Source organism: Panthera onca, chromosome B2 (genome assembly GCF_046562875.1).
Source record: "Panthera onca isolate mPanOnc1 chromosome B2, mPanOnc1 haplotype 2, whole genome shotgun sequence".
Lineage (NCBI taxonomy): Eukaryota > Metazoa > Chordata > Mammalia > Carnivora > Felidae > Panthera > Panthera onca.
The window spans coordinates 22285922-22309600 of NC_138343.1; the positions used below are offsets into that span (position 1 = coordinate 22285922).

The window sequence follows — 23679 nt, forward strand, 5'->3', positions numbered from 1 at the left end:
CACTGGCTTTCCTGCCACCCCTATCCCTTCCTCATTTCCTTCCAGCCATCTTGACCTTGTTCTTCTGGCAACATGCAAACATACTCTTGTTTCTGAGTCTTTATATATACCGTTCCTTTTGCTAGGAAAGCCCTCCCCAGCCTCCACCACACTTCGCATGCCTGACCCCTTGCTGTATCCAGGTCTCTGCACAGGTCACCTTCTCAAAAAGGCCTTCACTCCCCCCACCCCAACCCCACCTAAAATCTCACATCCTGCCCTTTTATCCTTCTATCCTGCCTTAGTATTATTCCTTCTCTCCCTTCTAGAATATAAGCTCCACGAACGTATCCTCATCACTGAAAGCAAGTTCTAGCACACTGTAGTCATGAATAAATACTTGTTGAATGAATGATGGATGGATGGTTGGGTCAGTGAACCAAGCCAGCAAGCTAACAAAATCTGATGCAGAGTACACTGCTGAGAACAGTCTCAGAGTGATAGGATCCAGATGGTGCCCTCAGGTGCTGGCAAGTCCTGGCGGGAGATGAGGCCCAGGGATGGGGCAGCAGAGAGCACACACAGGTGCCTGAACATGTAGCCGACCCCTACAGGCTGAAGGAATGGCAAGCACAGGGTAGACGGATGGCAATTGTGCCAGAAAGGCTCTCCAACCAAGCAGGTACCCAGTGCCTCCATATGCCCCTAGAGGAGCATCACTTTCTCTGCACAGCCTATTTTGTAGTTATCTCTACTTGAAAGTGAGTGAACAAAGCAAATTTTCCTGGACCCTGAGAAGAGTTTCCATCCTTATTGGTAAAAATTGTAGCTTCTGCCAGCAGTAGACATATGCTCACATTCCACGGGCACAAGCAGAAGTTTGTAGAGAGGGGACCCTTAGCCCACTGCCCCAGCCCACCTTTGCTGAGTCCCTGGGGCTCAGCACCTCAGCAGAGGCTGACTAGGAAGTGCCTGTGTGACAAGGAGGCAAAGGTGTGGTGTACTGAAACCAGCACTGGGTTTCACGGTGGGATGCCCACATTCTGCATAACCACATCCCTTCACATGTAGGGATAGGACTAGAAGGCCACTAAGACTCCTTTCCATTCAAAAGAAATTACCCTTAAACATAGGACTTTCTCTAGCAGTACTAATCTACCTTTCAGCCCTGCAAGAATGGGAATTTTAAAACCAAGCTCAGAGATATTGAGTAACTTGCCTAAAGTCATACAGTGTAGGTCCAATATTCTTTACAGCATCACCTGTATTTATAACAGTCTACCACAGACATGCAATTGGCCTTGGATGGGGGCCTATCACTGGTACTTTTTTTTAAGTTTATTTATTTATTTTGAGAGAGAGAGAGAGAGAGAGAGAAGGGGAGGAGCAGAGAGAGAGGGAGAAAAAGAAAATTCCAAGCAGGCTCTGCCCTGTCTGCTTGGAGCTATACTTGGAGCTCATGAACTGTGAGATCACGACCTGAGCCAAAACCAAAAGCTGGATGGTCAACTAACTGAGCCACTCAGGTGCCCTAGGTTATCACCAGTACTCTTTTAAGCACTCAGGGGCTCATATGCAGCCGAAATGGAGGACCATTACACTGGTGGCTGAAACCAAAAAGAAAGCTTGCTAATGTCGATTGGAAAGAATACTTTCCCTCCACACTCCCCCGACATACATATGCAATAGCCATTTCAAATGTGGGTTTCTCCTCTCCTCTCTCCACAAGGGACAGTACTGCTGGGCTGGCCTGAGATTTTAGCCCACATAAATTTCCTAAACTCTATACTCCAGAGGAAACAATGAGTTAGCCACTTTCATATTTAGCCTTGTCTCACTGGAAAACTAAACTGTTGTAAGAGCTGTTATTAAGAGGATATTTATCAGCATTGTTGCTATAATTAACAAGTGGAGGAGGGAGCTGTTTGGGCTTGTATGGTCTCCTCCAGAGGGAAAGCCAAAATTCTCAGGAAGCTCATTTAGTTTCCTTAACTGCCCCCCACCGCCCCCTCCCCCCCCCCCCCCCCCCCCGCCAAATGATAAATATTCCTTAGGTGTCTGCTCTGTCATTGCCTATTTCTGATTTCCTATTTTGGCCTTTCATATTCTATGGCTGGTGCTGTGAAGCCATGGTTATTCTGCTAAAGAACAAGGCCACCATTTATCACCCCTCAGACATCTGAGGCCCATGGAACCACCTGAACCCCAGGCATGAAACCATCTCACCATCTCATGGCAGCACTCATGGTCTGGCAGGAGCATGTGGAAAAGGCAATGCACGATGAAGGTCAGGGAATGGGTGAGCCCAGGTTGAAGGTTAGGGAACAGGCTGTGGGCCAGCCCAGGATTTTCATTCTCTAGCAGGAACCAACTATGTGACTATACACACTTTGCTGACAGCTTCTTGACCCACTTAGCAGCCTCATCTGTAAAGTAGGGATAATAATATATATTATTATCAGATGTCTATGGTTGTGAGGTTTAAATTACATAATTTGTAAGTGTCCCTGAAACCTCATGGTTATTCAATAAATGATGGCTACTTGTTTTCTCCTTAGTAGAGGTCAGATTTCATGTAAATTCAGAGCATTTTGTGAGAAAGCAGCAAAAAGTTGTTCTTCTTAACCTCAATTTGGAAAGTTAGGGTTCTATCATCAAGTTCCACATTACCTAATAAGAACCATTATATTTTTACTCAGTTTTAAGGTTTATATGCCATGCTCACATAGATCCTATCTCACTAAAACGTTCTTATGAAATTGGCAGAACAAGTATAATTATTTTCATTTTATAGAAGCAGGAATGTAAGTTTCTAAAAGTATGCATTCCAGATCAGAACCCAAGGTCCTTGCAGCTGATCCAGTGTGTCTCTCAAATACCCTCAGATATCCTGGCAGTGGCCAATCTCTCTATCTGTCACAACCTTCCTCTCTCCATTCTGTTTTTTTCTTCTTTTTTTTTTTTTCTTTATTCTCTTTAGCTTTCTTGGGGTATGATTAATGTAAAAGACTGCACACATTTCACATATGCATCTTGATGAGTTCAGACATACCCATACACATGTGACACCCTTCCCATAATGAAGGAACTACACATGGCCATTCCCTCCCAAAATTTCCTTGTGTTCTTTTGTGAGTTTTGGTTGTTTGGCTATGAACACTTAACATGAGATCCTTTAGCTTGCTAATTCCTATGCATCTTCCAGCTTTCAACTTGGCTGTTACTTCCTAACCACGCCCACCCTGGCCCACCCCACTGCCCCAGGTGCTCCCATGGTATCTTAGACGTTCCCCCACAAGGTACTTATTGTACCATATTGCTGGGGTGCTCAGGTCTGGTTGTCCAAGACAATATTTCAGAACTTCTTTTAAAAATAATAGATGTAGGATCACCTGGGTGGCTCAGTCAGTTGAGATTCTGGCTCTTGATTTTGACTCAGGTCATGATCCCAGGGTTGTGGGAGCATGGAGCCTGCTTAGGATTCTCTCTCTCTCTCTCTCTCTCTCTCTCTCTCTCTCTCTCCTCTTCCTCCTCCTCCTCCTCCTCCTCCCCCTCCTCTGCTTGCTCTCTCCCTCCCTAAAATAAAATTTAAAAAATTAAATATAAAAAAATAATAGATTTAGGGTCCCACCCAAGACCTCCTTGATTGGGCATCTATTTTTTTAAAAGTTCCCCAGGTGATTCTAATGCACAGAATCTCCTTTATTAGAAAGTAAATCCTACAAGGGCAGTCAGTGACCAAATGTATTTTTTCCATCTTTAAGACTATAGCACTACAGTATTTGGGCAGTACTACTTATATATTAATTTATGATATTATTATTATTATTATTATTATTTATTGACTGTTTGATCCACTCCAGGCCCTATGATAAGTAATTTACAGACATCTTTTTAGTTAATTCTGGCAACCACCCTGAGGAAGGTGCTATTATCGCCCTATTTGAAAGAGTAGGAATCTGCAGCTCAGAAAGCATTTTGTGAACACATCAGGGACTGTTTTCAGCTGGAGCTTCTGACAGTGCACCATAGTTGGTATTTCCTACCCACTCCCATGCTAGTAAATGGGATCCCAAGAAAGTGGTTGTAAAGAATATAAAAAGAGACACTGTGGGAATCAGCCTTCAGGCACAGCTTTAGACATTGTTTCTGAAAGGTAGAGTATAAGGCAGAATGTCAGAAGAGTTTGGGGGTCAGCCAGCATGGCCCCAAGATGCTGTTTCCAAACACCACAAATAACATGGTTTAGTTGCTGAACCACTAGAAAATTACCTGAATTTTTCCTGATGGCCTAAATTTTCTAATTTTTCAATTAAAATGCTTTTAGCTGCAAGTAACAGAATTAAAATGACTTAAACAAGAGGAATTTAACTATAATTTTCTTCTCAGTCCTAAAGGAAGCAGTCCCAAGGTTGGCTCAGATATTTAACAGCACTGCTAAGCCCTCATGTGCTTCTTATCTTTCTACTTGGTCATCTTTGTATTGTTGGCGGTATTTCTCTTCACTGTCCCAGGGTGGCTACAGAAGCTCCAAGTATCATGTCGCTTCTTGTGAAAACATGCAAAAGCCAGAAGGAAAGGGCAAACTCTCTCCTTTATAATGGAGGAGAATCCTTCCCAGAAGCCACCCAGCAGACTTCCTCTTCTTCCTGGCAGTAGGTCACATAGCCACTGCTGGCTTAAAAGCAGTCTGGGAAAGCAAGTAACAGGCTTGGTGTTTTTGGCTCATTCTGAGGAGGTGGGATTCACCAGGAAGAAAAAGGGAAGAAAGAAATGGTTGATGCTTGAACAATCAATAGTCCAGATACTCTTAACTTATGACACCTGGTGGCTAATGGAAGCTAGGCTGCCCTTGAGATTCATTTTAAAATGAGTCCAGCCCTGTGAATCCAATGTTGTTGAAGAAAGGAACATGTCAACTGTAGGGATCCCAGATGACTACATCCCTGAGAGAGATTTTGGTGACAAGGACATTGAATGATGGCTAATGCTCTCCTCTCCTGTTTTTAGGTCAACAGTGATCTCATTTACATTACAGTCAAGAAAGATGGCACTCATGTGGTTGAAAACGTTGATACCACCCACATTGGGAAATTAATTGTGACCAAAGAAGTTGGAGGAGATGGCATAAGGGATATTACTGATACCTACAAATTCCAAGAAGGTAACTTACTGCCACTGAATGAAGATTTCTTTGCCCAAGCTTGTTTGGTACTTCCCCACTGTCACTATGAAATGTGTCCTGCAAAATGAACTATAAACTCTCATGAGGTAAACACACCACATCCACAATTTTCCTTGTAGTTCTCTTTGTTTGTTTGCTCTGAGCAAAATTCCCTTTCACATGGCCTGTGAAAATGATTTGGTTTAAAGTCATGTCTATTTTCATACAATATATAGAATGTATTCTTGCGCACAAAAACATGAAAGAATCTTAACTTCCAATAATAGAAAACATTGTCTAACTAGTATCATTTTAGTTCAATTACAGAAATTTAAACAACCATTCACATTTGTTTAGTACTTTATGAACTATTTTCACATACATTGTTCCACTGAATTATCACAAAAGTCCCTTGAGACAGATAATACAATATTAACAAGACAGTGTATTCTCACTAATTCAGGCCCATTAGGTTTCAGTTATAAAATAATGTTAATGTTAATAATAGTTATTGTGTAGATGGTTTCAAATGGAGCCGTTGAGTTCAAGTCCATTTCAATCAGTACCAGGTGCCTACTCTATGTCTGGAATTGGGTTTGGTGGCAGGGATCCCCATGGTGAGCAGGACCCAGTTTCCATTCCTGGAAAAGTGATAGGATCATCATGCAGAAGGAACTTGGGGAACAAAGAAGGAGGACACTCTGTCCAACCAGGAGATCCAGAAAAAGCAGACTAAGATAAGAAAAGTCACAGACCACAATTAAAGAAATATAGACAAGGGCTTCCAGGCAGTGGGAACATCAATGACTAAAGGCATGGAGGTGTGAAGTAGTGTGTGTTTAGGGTCCTGAAGACATTACTAAGCCATCAGTTCAGAATGCCTAGTGACTGGAGACAAAGCCACCCAAGGTCAGGTGTAGAGAGGAGGTAGAGGAGCTTGGGTGCCTTGATGGAGAATGTGGAGTATATTTTACAAATGATTCACCAGCAGAGGTTCTTAGGAGTGGCATTTATTTTACTGAATGGATAGAAATGACAAGTAATTAGCATATACCTAAATATTCATCAGTATTCCTGAAGTGCTAAGAAGTGCAGAATTTGTTTTAAATATTTTAGACAGTCTCTCTGCTCTTATTTAAAAAAGCAATTTGCACTATAAAGAGAAAGCTTGCTGAATTGAGAACTCTCATGCATTGTATTAGAAATTCAGGATTTTTGTCATCTGAACTAGTGAGATTTTGCTGCATTTCTGAAATGGTTCATTCTCTTCTATTGGTTATCATCCATTGCACAACATAGATACAAAGTTGGGTTTTTTTTTTTTCTTTTTGGCTTTTTCCTGAAATGAGAGTTTTTTTCAACCATAAGTACAATGAAACCAAACAAACAAGTAATGCCCTCTTGTAATAGAGTTACAGGCAAAGAGGCCGGGAAAGGAAAACTAAAAGTCCATAGAAAAAGAGAAAGAAACTAGCAGCAATATACACACATTTATTCGCTCATTCATTCAACAACTTGCTATTAACCACCCACCATATTCCCAGCACTATGTAGGAACAAGATGCACAGTCTAGCTGGAGAGATTCTCGGAAGCAAGCCCTCACTGAGTTATGCAGCAGGTCCCTGGAACAGGGGCGGACAGATGCTGCAGGGCACAGAGAGGGGACTTCCAAGCCAGACTCAGGATCCTGGAGGACATTAGTGATGGGCTCACTGAGACAGAAGGATAAACAGGAATCGGCCAGCTGAAGCATGAGGAGAGAGTTCTCCAGGAAAAGGCAGCCCAGTAGGGACTGTAGATAAACTCCTGGTGTGGAAGAAGTCCTGAGCAGACAGTGTTGAGAGCAAGAGGCAACCCTGCAGGGAGCCATCCAGACAACAAGCTGTCTTGTCTAAACCACACAGCAGAGCACCATTTTCATTAGCTGTCATCTATGGAGGTGGCAGTGAAAGCCAAATCAGGGTCAGATGTCAAAAAAGAAAGACCCCCTTCCCCCCAGAAAAAGAAAAAACTCCACAGCAGAGTCAGGGGCTTGACCAGGGGTGGACACAAGATTAAGAGAAATAAAATGTCCCAACTCTGAATGAGAAAGACCTCTGAGGGTCAGGCTTCCAGAATTTGGCAAGAAGGCAAGGCTCAGAGAGGTGGGTGGTGTGGGGGTCTGGTCCAAGCAGAAGAACCCCTAGATCTTCACAGAGAGCTGTAAGAGACTCCCCATCCTGCTTCTGGGCTGGAGTTTGATCCCAGGAGGTTAATTAGCCTCTTACTCAAGAATGGCAGATGCATTTTAAATTCTGACTTTAGGAATGACCAAGTTGGATGCTATTTACAGAAGGATGCAGAGACTGTGCCGGGATCTGGCGGGAAAGACTGAGTGATTATAGACATCGCCACGGGCCCCTAGGAAAGACTGCTGGCATCCATGGTCATGCATTTGTCACTCTGATTCTCATTATTGAATCTATCGTATAATTTCTCTCCCATAAATGCTGAATGTGGCCACTAAAATGTGGAGATGAATAAAAACAGATAGAAATTATTACCAGATTTAGGAATTAACTATTTTAATTAACTAAATTGTGGAAAGATCATTTTTCACTTGGATGAACTAAAGCTTAATATTAATTTTATACCTCTTTTCAAATATATAAGATTAGGAAACTATAAAATTTTGAAAACCAGAATTCTTAAAACTTGTGTGGCAATCTATCTTCTTTTATGATGGTGTCTGGATCCCATTTCCTTTTTCTTCCATCAATTATTCCCTCTGTCATTCGTATTTTTGTCTCTCCTTCCCTGTTAGCTCCTTCCCATTTGCATTTAAGCAGGATCAAGTGTCACCTGCGTTTAAAAAAAAGTTACGAAATTCTTTTTCAGCAATATATCCCCCACTGAACGTACCCTGTTCTTTCTTCCTCTTGGCCTCCATGGCCAAACATCTTGAAAGAGCTGCCCGCCCTTGGCGCCCTATCAGGGTCCTTTTCTTTTCATTTCGTGCCTAGCATACCTCAGTTCTGCTACTGGCAGCAGAACCTTGAAGTTCCTCTTCCCAAGTCTGCCAAGACCCCCTGATCACGAAGTGAAACAAATGTTTGCAGATCCCTGCTTGCCTCAGTTTCCTGTGCCTTTTGACACCACTGCTCAGCCCTGGACCTTGAACTTCTCTCTTCCCTTTCTTTGTTCCACTCTGGTTCCATCCCAGCTTACCTGACTCTTTCTTCTATCCCCTTCTGCAACTCTAAACTCCTCTTTTTTCCCCTATCTCTGAAGGTTACTTAGTCTAGGCTCAACCCTTGGGCTGTTCCTACCCACTTTACATTCTTTCTCCAAGGCTGATGTTAACATTTGCATATCTACCAATCGCCCCCAGCCCAGTCGGTGGTGTCGTTGGCCCAGCTTCTCTGTTCAACTCCACATTCACTTAAGTCTCCCTTAGAAACCTGAAACAGACCCTTCCCGTATGCCACCTTCTCTCACTCCTCCGTTGCCCAGATGTTTCCCCCACTCCCGACCCCAGTGAAGAGAACACAGTCCCCCCTACCCAAGATTTAGCAATGTAGTCAAGCAGCAAACCTTCTAAACGTCCTCTTTGAAATAGTTCAAATTCACCTCCTGTCCTATCTCTATACCATGGCCACGCTCTGAGAATTTAAAGGTATCAGGTGTGGAAAGCCCTTAGCATAGTGCCTCATTCAGAATAAGTGTCCAGTAAGAGTTAGTTTCTGCTCCTGCCAGTAGTTCTATCATTATCACAATACTACTACTCTTAGCTCGGGCTTTGAGTATTTTTCTCCCAGCTACCTGCGGGAGCTTCCCAATTCCACCTTCCCCCCACATCCTCTTTCTTTCTGTCTAATGCATGCATTGCTGCCAAAGTGACATATCTAAAATATAAATTTGAGTCTGCTGCTTAAAATCCCTTCCTCTCCCCTGTTGCCTGAAGGGCATTCCAATCAGAGCTTGCCAAGCCTCTGCTAGTTGCCTTTAGGGCACCCTCGCTGCACCTCCCGACCACATCCACAGGCATCCCAAGCAGCAGCTAGGAGAGCTGCTGACAGTCATCCACAGAGCCAGGCTGCCACTGTCTTCATGCCCTTGCTCTTACTGTGGAAAGAAAAACCCTTCTGAGAAGACTTCCCGGCCCCCAGGAGGTGTTGAGTCTGTCCCCCCTGTTAGTGCCCCACACACAAATGTCTGCCCCAGAGTCTGTGATGGACACATGTACAGTGATCTCTCTGCACTTGTGTCCAAGACCCGTGAGGGAAGGGCTGTGCTTCTCTTCGGAGCCTAGTACAGTGCCTGGACGTTATAGTGGCTCAACTCGCACCAAATCATCAAATGAATGGTAAGGCAGGTGACACTTTCACAGGTGAACTTACATGCACATCACATGTCCCAAACTGGACTATTTCGTATCTATTATAAAGATGAAAGTTTTGTCTCTGGATAAAAGCAATGTGCCTCTCCAATGTGCTTCTCCATCCTTCAGAACCTCTGTTCCAGGCTGGATCGAAGGTCCTGGGGACATGTAGATGGGTTCTAGTGGGGAAAATAATGTCATGCAGAGTCAAGTACTGGGAAAAGGACAGAAAACCAGGCAATGTGTCAGTGAGAGCTGAGAGAGCTGGGTTTGGGGACACGTTACACAGGGTAATGGAGGGGGGTGCTCTCTGAGAAGGGGACATCTGAGCTAACACCTGAACAATGAGAAGAAACTTCCACAGACATAAAAGGGGGCTTTCATTATATCTGAGCTAATGGAAAGCTGCTTTTGACCTTGCTCCTGGAGGCCACAGAGGAATCTCAAAAAATGTAATCTGGCTTTCGATCATTCTCCCACGGCACTGAATTCATGGCCCTGAATTATGGAAGATGTCAGATCATAAAGCACAACTGCAGAGAGACGGGGATTCTGCAGTGCTCTGGGGAGACCCTGACGTCCCTGCCTCCTATGTGGGCCTGGCTTCCTGCTCACAGGGCCGGCTGATCCTCAGAGGGGGGCCAGAGGCACCTCTGTCCATGACCCTATAGAAAGTCTCTCGTGGCTCACCACAAGCCTTCCGCAGCCCCTTCTCCTCATTGGGACCAGCTCGGCCTCTCTCCCCACCAAGGTGGCACTCTCTGACCAGGCCCCGGCTGCTGGGGTTCCCCTCCTGCATTTTGCCTAAATGCATATCTGGTGGCCATCCAAAGCAGTAATCAGTAATGCTCTCTCAAGGAGCTGTTTGCCAGGTGCTCTCTGCTAAAACATTTCCCTGAACTTTCCTTTTCATGGCCCCTCATTCCCCTTATTATTATCTCCCTCTTATTGATCTGTAAGCATGTGTGCTAGCCAATGCTTGTCCTACACCAGTTGTTCCTGGCACATTCTTGCAATCTTGACAATGAGAGAAATTGTTAACACACACACACACACACACACACACACAGACAGACACACACACACCACACTCAAGCTTGTTTGCAACACCTATTGTCATTTTCTGTCTTTGCAAAGTACTGGTAGCTGCTGATTCTCATGCGCATACTGCCTCTAACCTCCTAACAATCCTCTGACGAAAGCACCCTTTTTTTTTTGTTTTTTACAAATAAGGACATGGATAGTAACAATAGTGCATGCCTTGTAGAGTTGTCTGAGGAGTAAATGAGACAGTGCCGAGCACACACTTAAACACAATACCTGTCACATCGTTATCAGTGGTAGATATTGTTATTGGCTTCTTCATCTGCATTGCATCTCATTACTAAGGTAGAAGACATTATTTTAAAGTTAACAAATTTAGAGACACCTGGATGGCCCAGTCTGTTAAACCTTTGACTTCAGCTCAGGTCATGATCTCACCATTCAGTAGTTTGAGCCCTGCATCGGGCTCTGTGCTGACAGCTCAGAGCCTGGAGCCTGCTTTGGATTCTGTGTCTCCCTGTCTCTCTGCCCCTCCCCAACTCGCACTCTGTTTCTCAAAAATGAATATACATTAAAATATAATTTTAAAAAATTAATGAATTTAAAAGTTTGCATTTTTATTTCAAAGTGATTTTTTTTTTTTTTTGCTAAACATTTCCATGACTAGTTTTCACAAGTCAAAGAATTTGCTTCTGTGTCTTCCACGATGCACAAAGATACACCCAAAGATAGTCAGGTGGTAAAGAGAATAATGACTATCTTTCCATACCTCCTCAAGCCCTGTCCCCTCAAGCCAAGCACTTTGTCCAGGGCTCTGTAAGGAAATATCAGCCCAGCTGAGCCAAGAGGAGCAAACCCTGAGGCTTGACTTGTACCTGTATGTTTTGCTTCCACACCCGCACAAAGCTATTGTTTGATTCTTCCAGAACTTACCCCTTTTCCTCCCTGCCCCACCCCCGCCTTCATCTCCTCCCCTGCCACCTTGGAAATCCCAACAGAAGACATTTACCTAAAAACAGCACACACATCTCAAACTGCATTAGAAAATATGGTGCACCACCAGATGCCAATAGGTGTCCCTCAAAACAAATGTGTTCAGTGTCAGATGAATTTGGGAAGTCTTGGTTAAATAAGTCTCCTCACCTTAGGGCTCAATCTCAGAACCTCTGACAGGCTCTAACGAACACAGTGAACATCCGGAGGCACTAGAGAACCCAGTGCTCCCCACGGGAGATTGGTCTTAGAGCCCTTTGGCAGGGAAGGCTTGTTAACAATTGGTCATGTCTGAGTGGATGGGGCTGTGCACTGCTTGGGAAAAGTGATCTCTGCACTCTTTCGGGGCCACCTGGCAACAGGGGAAGGAGTAGAGGGCAGAATGGCAGCTGCCCAGGGGTCAGCTCAGCAGGAGCAAAGGGGAGAGACCCAAGTGGAAAGAGAGATGAGGAATACAGGTCTTACCAGAAAGATCCATGAATAGGAGAAAATTCGTATAGCACCAGCTGGAGTGGTTAGATGTAGCTATTGCCAAAATCTTTACTTAGAGATCCCCAAATTCTAGCTAGGATTTGGGGAGAGAAGCAAATTGATGCCACTATTTGAGAAGAGGTAGACTGTGCCACTCTACCTGCTGAACCCCGTAGTAGCAGCACTGGGGAAACAGCCCTTAGAGCAAGTCTGTTAGCATCCCCCTTGCAGGTAAGCCCTGGTCATGCCACCTAACTCAGCAGCCTGGGCAGACCAGAACTCTGACTTTGCAGAATTGGTAACATAGGAATAATGGTGACACACCTGTCTTGAAGGGCAGTTGTGTGGCTTATGGAGGCTACCCAGCAAGGACAACACTGTGTGTTTATTAATTTCTCTTTGATGGATTGCATTTATTTTTTTCCTATCATTATCTCTGCCTCTTTCCTAGGCCAAGAAGAAGAGAGGCTGGCTCTAGAAACTGCACTGATGTATGGGGCTAAAAAGTCCCTCAACACAGAAGGCATTGTCAAACCAAGGTCTGACGTGGACATGGATTTTGAAGTGGAGAAAGCCGTGCTGGGAAGAGACTTCAAGCTCACCATCACCTTCCAGAACAACAGCCCCAACCGTTACACCCTCTCAGCCTATCTCTCAGGCAACATTGTCTTCTACACGGGAGTCTCCAAGACAGAATTCAAGAAGGAGACATTTGAAGTGACGCTGGAGCCCATGTCCTGTAAGCTAATGAGGGGGCTCTTCTCCTTGGGAATTGTTCTCTGCCTCCCTGTCTGTCTTGGTGGTATCACTCATTAATAACTTCCAAAGTTAAAATCCTGTCCCAGAGCTCAGGAGCATGAACCACATGGGAGAATCCCTTTCTCCCAGGGGGGCCTCAAATGTCACCTTCACCTCTCATGCATAGAAGTGAATACTGAGGGGTGCCTGATTGGCTCAGTCAGTTAAGCCTCCAACTCTTGATTTCAGCTCAGGTCATGATCTCACAGTTTGTGAGTTCAAGCCCCACATCAGGCTTTGGGCTGGCAACAAGGAGCCTGCTTAGGGTTCTTTATCTCTCTCTCTCACTCTCTCTCTCTCTCTCTGTCACTCTCACTCTCTGTCAATAAATATTTAAAAATTAAAAAAAAAAGAAGAGAACACCAAAATTGTCAAAGCCTAGAGCCCCATGAGTCATGAGAATTAAATGTAATTTCTTGCTACTTGAAGTATGGGTTGAGGACCTGAAACATCAGCATCCCCTGGGAGGTGGTTGGAAATGCAGACCATTAGGCCCCACCCCACATCTGTCAAACCAGGATCTACATTTTAACAAGATCCCAAAGGGATTTTAGTGCCCAGGAAAGTTTGTGATGCACAGGTGTCAGACAGCAGGCCACCCACTGGTAACTCTCCCTGAGTCAGGTAAAGTTTTGCAGGCTACCCCAGTAGGAATGATGTGTTTTGCTTTACCATTTAGGAGGCAGGAGATCTAAGCTCTGCAGACAGGCCATTTCTGAAAACTCATCTGCTGATGTATAGGGACAGCGATGAGCCCACCCTTGAGAGAGGACGCTAGAGACCCAGGATGTGCTGTCCAGGAGCCTTTGAAGGGTTTTGTTCTCTCTGCTGCCTCTTCTGGGATCTCTTTCTCATCCTTGATCCTAGACAGCCTCCCTCAAATGCATGGCCTTCCAAAGCATCTCCTTCACTGTAAAAGTTCAGAATATTTTAAGCAGGATTGGGCTGGACAGGCTCCAGCTTGCATTGGAGGTTGCAATTTCAACCAGTCTTGAATAGTACCCATTTCTTGGGGTACTAGTATTTAGGGGGCACAAAAGTTGGTCACATGACTGGTAGAATCAGTTAACCAGGAAAACCTGGTCTCTAGGCCAAGCATGTCGAATTAGAGCAGGCTAGAAAGGACCTGAACGCTTCAAGGCACTAGATTTCTGTTGACCTGACATATGGCCCAGAAAAAGAAAAAAAAAAAAATTAAAGGTGAACAAATAATAAGTTTTTACAACATGGAGGCAAGCAAGACTAATATGCACCCCCAACCCCAGACAACCAACTCATACACCCAATTGTTTTCAAGCTTTCTAGATTCACCAGTTGTCCCAAGCCGCTGTGAATATACCCTTCTGAGGCTTTAGAAAGATAGCCCCAGGAAAGTGGGGAACTGTTCTGAAAAATCCTAATTCCAAGACTGAGCTATTCCATAGCTGTAATAATGTGGCTAACAATTAGGAAATCACCATAGTATTTGGGGGCGGGGGGGGGGGGTAAAACTGGGAGATCTAGCACTTTTCCTATATCCCTCGAGGTAGGGAAGGTAATTATTAATGAAAAGAGTAGTCAGTATAAAGGATTCAAGAGAACAGGCATCCCAATTGGTTAGAACAGGCAGACACAGTGGAGTTTACAGAAACTGGATCTTGAAATTAGGTAAATAGAGATTTAGGTAAATCGAGACTACCTCACCTACTAGCTGTGTGTCCTGAGGCAAGTTACTTAAGTGATCTGATCAGAGCTCTTCTGTTCCTGGGAACAATACCACCCACATCACAGGGTTGTAGATTCATTCCCCAAACCTTTATTTCATGCTGAATGTCTAGATACTGTTTTGGAGGCACAGCAGTGAGCACAACAGAAGTGCCTACCCTCATGGAATTTGTGGTCTTAAGGGAGTGAACAATAAACAAACAAGTACTATATAGTATGATTATGCATATAATAGGAAAATATAAAACAGGGTAAAGCAGGGTGAGGGATGAAGGGGATGCTGTGTGGGTAGGGTGACCAGGGAAAACCTCTCTAACCAGGTAACATTTAACAGAAACCTGACAGAAGGAAAGGAGCAAGCTTTGCAGCCAGAAAAAAAACTGTGAATGCAAAGGCCCTGAGGCCAGAGCATGTCTGATGTGTTCAACGAGTAGGCAGGAAGCTGGAGTTGGGAGCAAAGGTGGCCAGAGAAGAGTGGTGGGTGTAGATTATGTAAAGAACTGTGAGCCCTTGTGAGGACTTTAGCTTTGATTCCAAGTGAGTGCAGGAGCCCATAGAGGGTTTTGAGCAGAAATGAGGCATAATCTCACTCAGGTTTAACTATGCACCATCCTTTTCCCACTTCACGGGAGACCCAGAGCTCCATCTTCTTCCCCTTTTCTCCCTAATCCTATGAGATAAGAAGCTTATATGATTTCGTAGGCTAGAATGGCATGATCCATTAACCCTCTCAGTCATTGATCTAGGGACAGCTGGCCAGGTGGCATTGGCTGTAGGCAATAGGTTGCATACTGCAATTTAAAATAAATTGCAATAAAATAAAACAAAATAAAAGAGTATAAAATAAAATAAAATAAAATAAAATAAAATAAAATAAAATAAAATAAAATGAAAAATTGCAGTATATTGCAAAATGCCACTTGACTCTAGACCTTGATCAAGCAAGTCGGAGTACAGTCCTAGGAGGCTGTGTTACAAAGAAAGTTTTCCAAGTAGAATGGGAGGCATACTTTCCAGATTGATGATTAAAGAGAATGTGTGGGCTAGAATCAGCTTGGAAGATTTGAATAACTTAAACCTTTCAGTACCTTCAAAGGTGCTATCATTTCCACTTGGCTATATTTAGTTTTCTTTGCTTTTTGGAAAAAGAGATGAGGCAGCTCCTGTCTGTGTCTCCCTTGGCTTTCCCCAGACACAGTAAATGATATTGGCAGGATCCCAGCTCCACCACTCATAGAATGAAAACCTATTCTTCTTTCTCTTGCCACGTTTAATAAACTTTATCTAGAACAATTTCTTGTGCAGTGGCAAAACACAGCACTTATATAACATACTATTTCAGGAGCACTGTTCTCTGGGGCTTGGAAGCACAGCCCAGTTTCCTTAGTGCTATGATTTAGAGAATGTTCCAGCCCCAGAGAATAATGCCCTGGTGCCAACATTATAAAGGTAGCCAAAGCCACCGTTAAGATTGGTAGAAAGAAGTCAGGCACATCTCGCCTGTCTAAAGGAACCCAGTGGTCAAACACAGCCCTCCAGTAATAATTAGAAGGAGTCCAATTTTTTTTTATTATTACTGGAGGCAGCTAGAGACAAAATGCATGTTCTTCAAGGCATACCATTTTGCCACTGCATGCATCCAGATCTGGGGGAGTGAAAAAGAGGCCCTTTGTGTTCATCTGAGGTTGTAGCCAGTCAAGGGATGGAGTCTTATGTGTCTGGACAATTAATTACCAGGGGAGCCACAGAGGAAGTAGGGTCCAGGCTCAGACCCAAAGAAGGCAGTATGAATGGGTCATTCAAAAAAGCAGAATTCAAGGGCCAAGGTCAAGCCAAGGTCATAGATTCTAAAGGCTGATTCTAAATGGAATAGGACTGGCCCAGAAAACCTAGCCACATTGTTTAGTACTTGTCTGAGATGGACCAATACATTCTAGTAGCTCGGCATAGCCTAGTGGAGGGTTTCTCAGCCCGGACACCACTACCATTTCAGGCTGTTGTGGGGGCTGTTGTGTGCATTATAGGATATTTTGCAGAATCCTTGGCCTCTACCCACTAGATGTTGGTAGCAATCCCCAGTTGTGACAACCAAAAATGTCTCCAGACATTACTAATCATTCCCTTAGGGGCAAAGTTACCCCCAGTTGACAACCACTGGCCTAGAATGACCAACCTGTCCAACTTACCAGGAATTGCATGGGTTCCAGGGTTCAGGACTCTCGGTTTTAAGATTGAGACTGTCCACCCTAATTCTGCCCTAACTCCACCCCTTCTGTTAGAACCTCCTTCCTATCTCTAGGAGCTTCTCAAAGCTGAATATGTGTCCTATGGACACTTATTCAAATGCAGATCCTAATTCAGTAAGCTGGGGTGGGTTCAAAGAACCTGCTTCTCTAATGAGCTACCAGGTGATGGCTGTGCTTCTGGGGTGCAGACCACACTGGGCAGCAAGCAGCTGCACTGGAAGGGCCATACCTTCTGGTAACCCGAGGCTTCTATAGAGCTGATTCCGTGGGGATCCTCTGGGGGGTTGCTAGAGCAGTGCCTCCCCACCCCAACTGCACATTAAAGTCAACTGTCCTGGATGGAACATTTAAAATAATGCCTGGGCCCCAGCCCCCAAAACTCTGATTTAATTGGTCTGTGGTGGGACTCAGCAGGGCAGGTTTTTAAATGTCCCCAGGTGATTGTGATCTGCAACCAGGATTGAGAACTGCAGTCAGAGGCTCAAGACCATCACAGCACCTTCTCATCCATGAAGAGACTTTGACACAGATGATGAGCATGGCCTGATGTACCCTCGCCTGTGGGATGACAAGTCAGGGGGCCTTCACTGTGCCCTGGCTCACCCCACACAGAGTCCTGTCCTCATTTCAGATTTCTTCAACTGGGGCCTGTCCCTTACACTTCAAGTATGGAGCATGGGAATCATTCCTTTCAATAACTTCCACAGGGAGAAGGAATCTTGGGCCAAAGGCAGACATAAGGCAGGGAAGCAGTGGTGGAAATGTTCAATTCCGTAAACATTTACAGAGCCTGTGTTCTGGGCGTGGGGATGGGGGCATGAGCCACCCATTTCCCCGTTGGGCCTGCCTGCTGGGCTGATAACACAAAAGTGGCCTTTGCTCTCTTGAATCCTGGGCAGTGGCAAATGAGAATGATAGAGAAAGTGGGCAATGCTGCCAAACAGAACCTCACTGTTTTACTCAGAACCACAGGAGAGTATTCCTGTCCTCAGCCCGGATGGTGAGCAGAAGGGATCCCAGACCACCCCTCCCCCATTTTCCAAATGCTCTCCTCACTGTCCTGTCCTCAACACCTGAAAGCTAACAGCAGTGACTTGAGGAAACAAGGATTTGGCAGAGGTCTTTTAAGTTGCAAATAGAAAGGGGGTGGGAGAGAGCTGAATGCCTAGGGTAAAAACTGGTTTCAAAGGCTTCTTTCTCTTAAATAGAAAAATCATGTCAGATTGGTACATAAAAGGCTGGAAAGAAAATGTGGAGCACTACAAGGGAAGGGTTTAAGTAGTTGACAGTTTTGCCTAACGGTGGCCTATGGCCTATGAGATATTTCTTGTTGTATGAAGTGGCCTTGGGTTTCACTACTCCACATCTGCCATCTTGATATTGTCCTTGGTCAGCTCAAAGCAGCCCCAGTTAAAACCCCTTGGTCTTTGACTTTGAACATCTCTGTTGCGGCTTTGCGTTTCTACAACAGCAAAAGCACTGTTGGGAGCAAATCGGCTCATTTTCTCTAGTAAGGCTTACTGAATATTAAATTTTCTAGCACATTCCTGTTTTACCTGAGAAGCAGGAGGTTTTGTCCTTGATTGACTCTGTTCCATTTGCCCCTGACCTTTGCTGTGTTTCTGGTGGATGCTGGGCTAGTATGGGAAAGATGGGGCACTTGGGGCAAGTCAAGCAGGTCTCACTCTGGCCTAATGCTCTGTATGTTTGTTTCTCCCCCACCAGTCAAGAAACAGGAAGTGCTGATCAGAGCAGGCGAGTACATGAGCCAGCTGCTAGAGCAAGGGTTCCTGCACTTCTTTGTCACAGCGCGTGTCAGTGAGACCAGGGACATTCTGGCCAAGCAGAAATCCACCGTGCTGGCGATCCCCAAGCTCATCATCAAGGTCAGTTTTACCATCTCAGATAAGGGAGAAGGAAAGGTTGTTGATCAGACAACTAGGCTTAGTGCGTGTGTGTGTTTGTGTGTGTGTGTGTGAATGTCCTGTTTTCAAAAAAAAAAAAAAAAAACATGAGGAGGGGGGAGCTAAGCTCCTCCTGTTCTTTGAAAGAAGTAAACTGCCCTATATATAGACACACACATAGAACACTTTTTTCCCTTCTCCAGATTTAAATATATAGATGTGGCTGCAGATATAAATATAACCTATGGGTATAAACATACTTGTGGAGGAAGATAAAGATGTGTAATGGATACAGATAGAATTTCAGTATCTCCAGAATAAAGTGGGTCAGGCGTGGCATGAAATGGAAACCACTGGGATCATCTCCCACCTGTGTTGGGGCAGTAATGTTGTTCATGGAGATATAACTGTATACCGTAGAATGCACACACTGAGATGTCAGCTTGGTGATGATGACTTTTTATATACGTATACACCTTGCAACCACTAGTCAGATAAAGGCATAGAGGATTCCCAAAATCCCAAAAAGTTCCATCCTCGTGTCTTTCCCAGTCAATAACCCCCTCCCCATCCACCAAGACAACCACCTTTCTGACTTCTGTCACCATAGGGTTAGTTTGACTGTTTGGCTACTAGTTTTAATGTTGTCTCTCCATTTACCACCAGAAATCTCTGCCCAAGTGGTTCAAAGGAATTTGGCAGAGGAGGGCTGAGGATGGGTGGGAATGGAAGACAAATATAGCAACCTAGTCGCTCCCTCTTTTGGGGGAGCACTGGCAGCATCTGTAACCACATCCTGAGACACCTTCCTGCCCTATGAGCAGAAATCCACGCCTCCATCCATGTCCTTGGAGTATGACACCATTTGTGAGCCTTACCCAGGGATTAGAGGCCTTCCCAAGTTGCTGAAGAACATTTTTCCTGAAGTGATTAAAAGAGTTAGCACAGGTCTTAAGCTTCATTCTTCTAAAGTGATAATCAAAGTTTACCAAGTTGTGCATATTTTAAATGCCCCTAAAGGTGGTGGGGGAGGGGAGGCAGCACTCCTTGTGTCTTATGAATCACTTGCTGTGAATCATTTGTAAAGCTAATGACTATCCTGTAGCATTCAGTGGGGCTGTCACTGAGTCTTGGCACCCGTGTGGATGGCACTTGAGGACCGTGACATGAGTCACCCTAAGCGGCTCATCCAAACACAGACCCGTCATGCCCATTGAGACAGAGAGCCCAGGCCCTTCATTTCAAGGAAGGCTTAAGTCATCACGTGTCTTTGAGCCTTTCCACTCAGGCACCACCCACAGCTGTCTGTCACAGCACCATCCAGGAAAGAGGCCTTAGGAGACAGAGGGAAAATGAGGGTGTGTAGTCTGCAGGCAGAAGAGGAAACAAATACATGGAGGGGTAGCAGAGGGCTCCTCCAGAGGTGTGTCAGTGCTGTGAGAACACAAATTCAGTAGCATCAGGTGCCGGTGCATAACCAGGGCGGGGCCCCCCCTCCCATGGTACGTGCTCCCTCGGGGGCAGGGCCGCGTGCTCCACTTCATTATGAACCCATGCCCTGTGCCTGTGAAGGGGCTCAGGAGGAGCCCCTCCAAGCTGTGGAACCCTCAAACCACAGCATAAGATAGAATTTAATTGCACTGCTGTCAATAAACTGGATGTATAAAGGCAACTAATCCTTTTCGTCTTTTAGACATTATTTTTTTAAGTTTATTTATTTATTTTGAGAGAGGGAGAGAGAGCATTAGTGGGGGAGGGGCAGAGAGAGAGAATCCCAAGCAGGTTCCACAACACCAAGGCAGAGCCCAATGCAGGGCTCAAACTCACCAACCATGAGATCATGACCTGAGCTGAAATCAAGAGTCAGATGTTCAACCAACAGAGCCATGCAGGTGCCCCAATCTTTTAGACATTATTTCTGTGAAGGATTATTCGTTGGCTATCTTCTGGGTTGACTTAAAAAGCAGTGTGATGGAAATGCCTTCTGCCACAAGTTGAGTGACCTGGGCAGGGCAAGTGTCCTTTAAAAGAGTTGCAAGGTCAGTTTTCCTTTTAATTTTTATTTCCAGAAAGGGATGGGGCATGCTGTTCCTGGAGGAAACTTATTTAGAGGCAGGGTCATTGAACCAGGACTCCAGCATGAGCGAGATGGAAATCCTGGTTCCTGTCCAGTGCTGTTTATGCAGGAAAGGAGGCAGGAGCAGCTTCACATCAGCTGCCCCTAAACCACTAACCTATTACCATATCAGCCCCAGGGATGCACTAAATCCAAGCAAGGGAAGAGGTGCTCCTGGATAAAGCACCATACACTAAAAGCCATCCAAATGTCCCTGAGCTGTGAGAGGCCCTGGTTCCAGAAACTCTGGCTCACAGGCCTGGGCCCTAGGATGCTGCTTAGCCTACTGGAGAAATAAAATACGGAGTTGTGTGTCCAGGTAGCCATTCCTACTCTGAGAGTGACCAACGGAGGGAAAGAGGACACAGAGAACAGGAGAGAAGGGGGGAACAGGAGAAAGGGAGAGAGGAGAGGAGAGGAGAGGAGAGGAGAGGAGAGGAGAGGAGGGGAGGGGAGGGGAGGGGAGGGGAGAGGAGAGGAGAGGAGATGAGAGGAGAGGAGAGGAGAGGTGAGAAGGCAGAGGGGAGAGGAGAAAGAAAATGTTATGTTGAAACATTGCCCAGGAGACCTCAGGGAGAGGGGTTAGACAATTTGTCTAAAGCAGGAGTTGGCAAGGGAGTCAAACACCATGAAAGCACAAAAGCACAATAGCTCAGGGGTCCACAATTACTTAGGACACATGTTCCCAAATTCTAGGAAAAATCTAGAACCCTTTGTTGATCTCTTTGAGGCTGGATCAGGCCCAGAGCAGACAGACTTTCTCAAAGTCACTGTGATGAATATGCTGGGCACAGGGTGATACCACATGAGACGCAAAGGGTTAGGAGGACATGACTGTCCAGCCCATCCAGTTTCATTTGGGACACCAGCATATGGTGATGACAATGACAGCAGCTAGGAGCCACTGATCTCTAGATTATTGTACTTCTCTTGTATTATATTAGTTAATCTTCATGACCATCCTATGAGGTGGGTATCATTGCAGTCCCCATTTTATAGATGAGAAAACAGAGGCCCCAGGGGGGTGGTAGCATCTTAGTAAAAGGGCTCTGGAGCCAAATTCTCTGAGATCAAACCTGCTTCTCATGTGTGTGAGCCTGGACATGTCACTTAATCTATCACAGCTTCTGTTTTCTCCTCTGCACTAGAGCCGTGCTCACCTCATAGATTGTTGTGTGTGTGTAATGAGTTGATGGACACCCAAGTCCCATGCAGAGTAAACACTGAGCATCTGGGGGCATTGTTAGTTTGGTTGCCATTCTGTCCATAAAGGACTTGCCCATGATCACGTGCTGATCAGGGAAGGAGTGGAATTTTTCTGACCATGCAGATAACCACAAGGCTACACTTCTCTCACATGGGAACTTCCACGGAAAGTGCCTGCCTTAACGAAGGGTCTGTGTTCTTCAGGGGAAGAGAGATCACATTGGGTTGATGCATCAAAACTCAAGGCTGCAGAACAATAGGCCATCCTCAAGGAATGGATAACATCTCAAGCAACAGGCAAGGAGAGAGATGGACAGCCCATGGAAAGAGCTAGAGGCCTGCCTCGACTGGAGTCGAGGGTGGCAACAGGAGACTAGTGAAGATAAACCTAGAAAGGCAGCTCAGAGTCATTTTTGCCTGAGAATTTATAATAGGCTGTGAACAGAAGCTCCAGTGAAGATTCCAGAGCATGAATGTAACATTATTGTCAGCTCTGCCCTCCCAATAGAACCCTGTTTTCTTTCTCCTTTTTCTTCAAAGCCTCTGTCCAAGGCACTGCCTTCTTCCATGAGTCCCCAGCCTCAGCCTTGGGACTGGAGCAGCCTGGCAACCAGTGTGCTGCTGTCCCTACCTTGCTCCCTTTGTAGAGTAAAGATCAACCTGGAACAATATTGGCCCACCTATCTGAACCCATGTCACTGTCAACCAAAGCAGTTAGCTCAGTGGACACGTCCTTACATCCTAAGGGGCCCCGTCTGGGACTACATTTGTCCCTGTGAAAATAAAGATTGAGACTAGGTTAAATCATGCTCCCAGTTAGCTATCCCCAGCACCCACCGTGTGTGGCCTTAGATGATCCTCATGTGGAAAATGGCAGAGAGAGACACCCAGTAAACTTTAATGAACATGTATCTCTTTTTCCGTGCTATCAAAAAATATCTTGTTGGGGCGCCTGAGTGGCTCAGTCAGTTGAGCGCCGATTTCAGCTCAGGTCATGATCTCACAGTTTTTGGGTTCGAGCCCCACGTCGGGCTCTATGCTGACAGCTCAGAACCTGGAGCCTGCTTCGGATTCTGTGTTTCCCTCTCTCTCTGCACCTCTCCTGCTTGTGCTCTGTCTCTCTCTTTCTCAAAAATAAAATAAACATAAAACATTTAAAAGAAACCATTTTGATGAGAAAAGTATATTTTGTTAAATCAGACATAGAGTTTTTCTCATGTGTTGATGGTTGTAAGACGCTGAAAGTCAGGAAAAGACTTCACAGTCTTGATTTTTAGTGAACAGCCACTTTTGGAGAGAATGGGGCTATGGAGGGAGGCTGGTTGTTCTCCAGGCTAACAACTGGCTTGCCTGCAATCTGTGGCGTGTAACATGGGGACAGCATTCTGGTGGGTTTCTCCCACTCTCAGCAGGGAAGGCTTCGGTTTTCATGTCCTCTAATCAACTAGGGTGATAACACCCAGAGGGACACTGGCAGGCCCTTCAGCAAAGAGGCAGAACAGCACAGTGGCTTCAATGGCTGGAGCTGGATTTCCTGGGTTCATTATCCTATACTAATTGAGCTAATTACTCAACCTCCTCACATGTAAAGTACTGACTTGGTTGAGTTTCTGGGAGGGATTGTTGAAATAATCCCCGTAAGGGACCTAGAATGGTACCATAATCATGTACTCAACCATTGATGCCTAGCCAC

At 45.2% G+C, this 23679-nt stretch overlaps 1 protein-coding gene across 2 annotated transcripts in view; it reads left to right on the top strand.

Moving 5' to 3' along the window:
- F13A1 (coagulation factor XIII A chain) overlaps positions 1–23679 on the top strand; it is a 164478-nt gene that overhangs the window by 122474 nt on the left and 18325 nt on the right. For both annotated transcript variants that reach the window (XM_078446667.2, XM_078446668.2), the window contains exons 11-13: positions 4990–5143; positions 12464–12751; positions 18486–18646. In XM_078446667.2, the coding sequence (XP_078302793.1) occupies positions 4990–5143; positions 12464–12751; positions 18486–18646 (603 nt within the window). The remainder of the gene's footprint in view (positions 1–4989; positions 5144–12463; positions 12752–18485; positions 18647–23679) is intronic.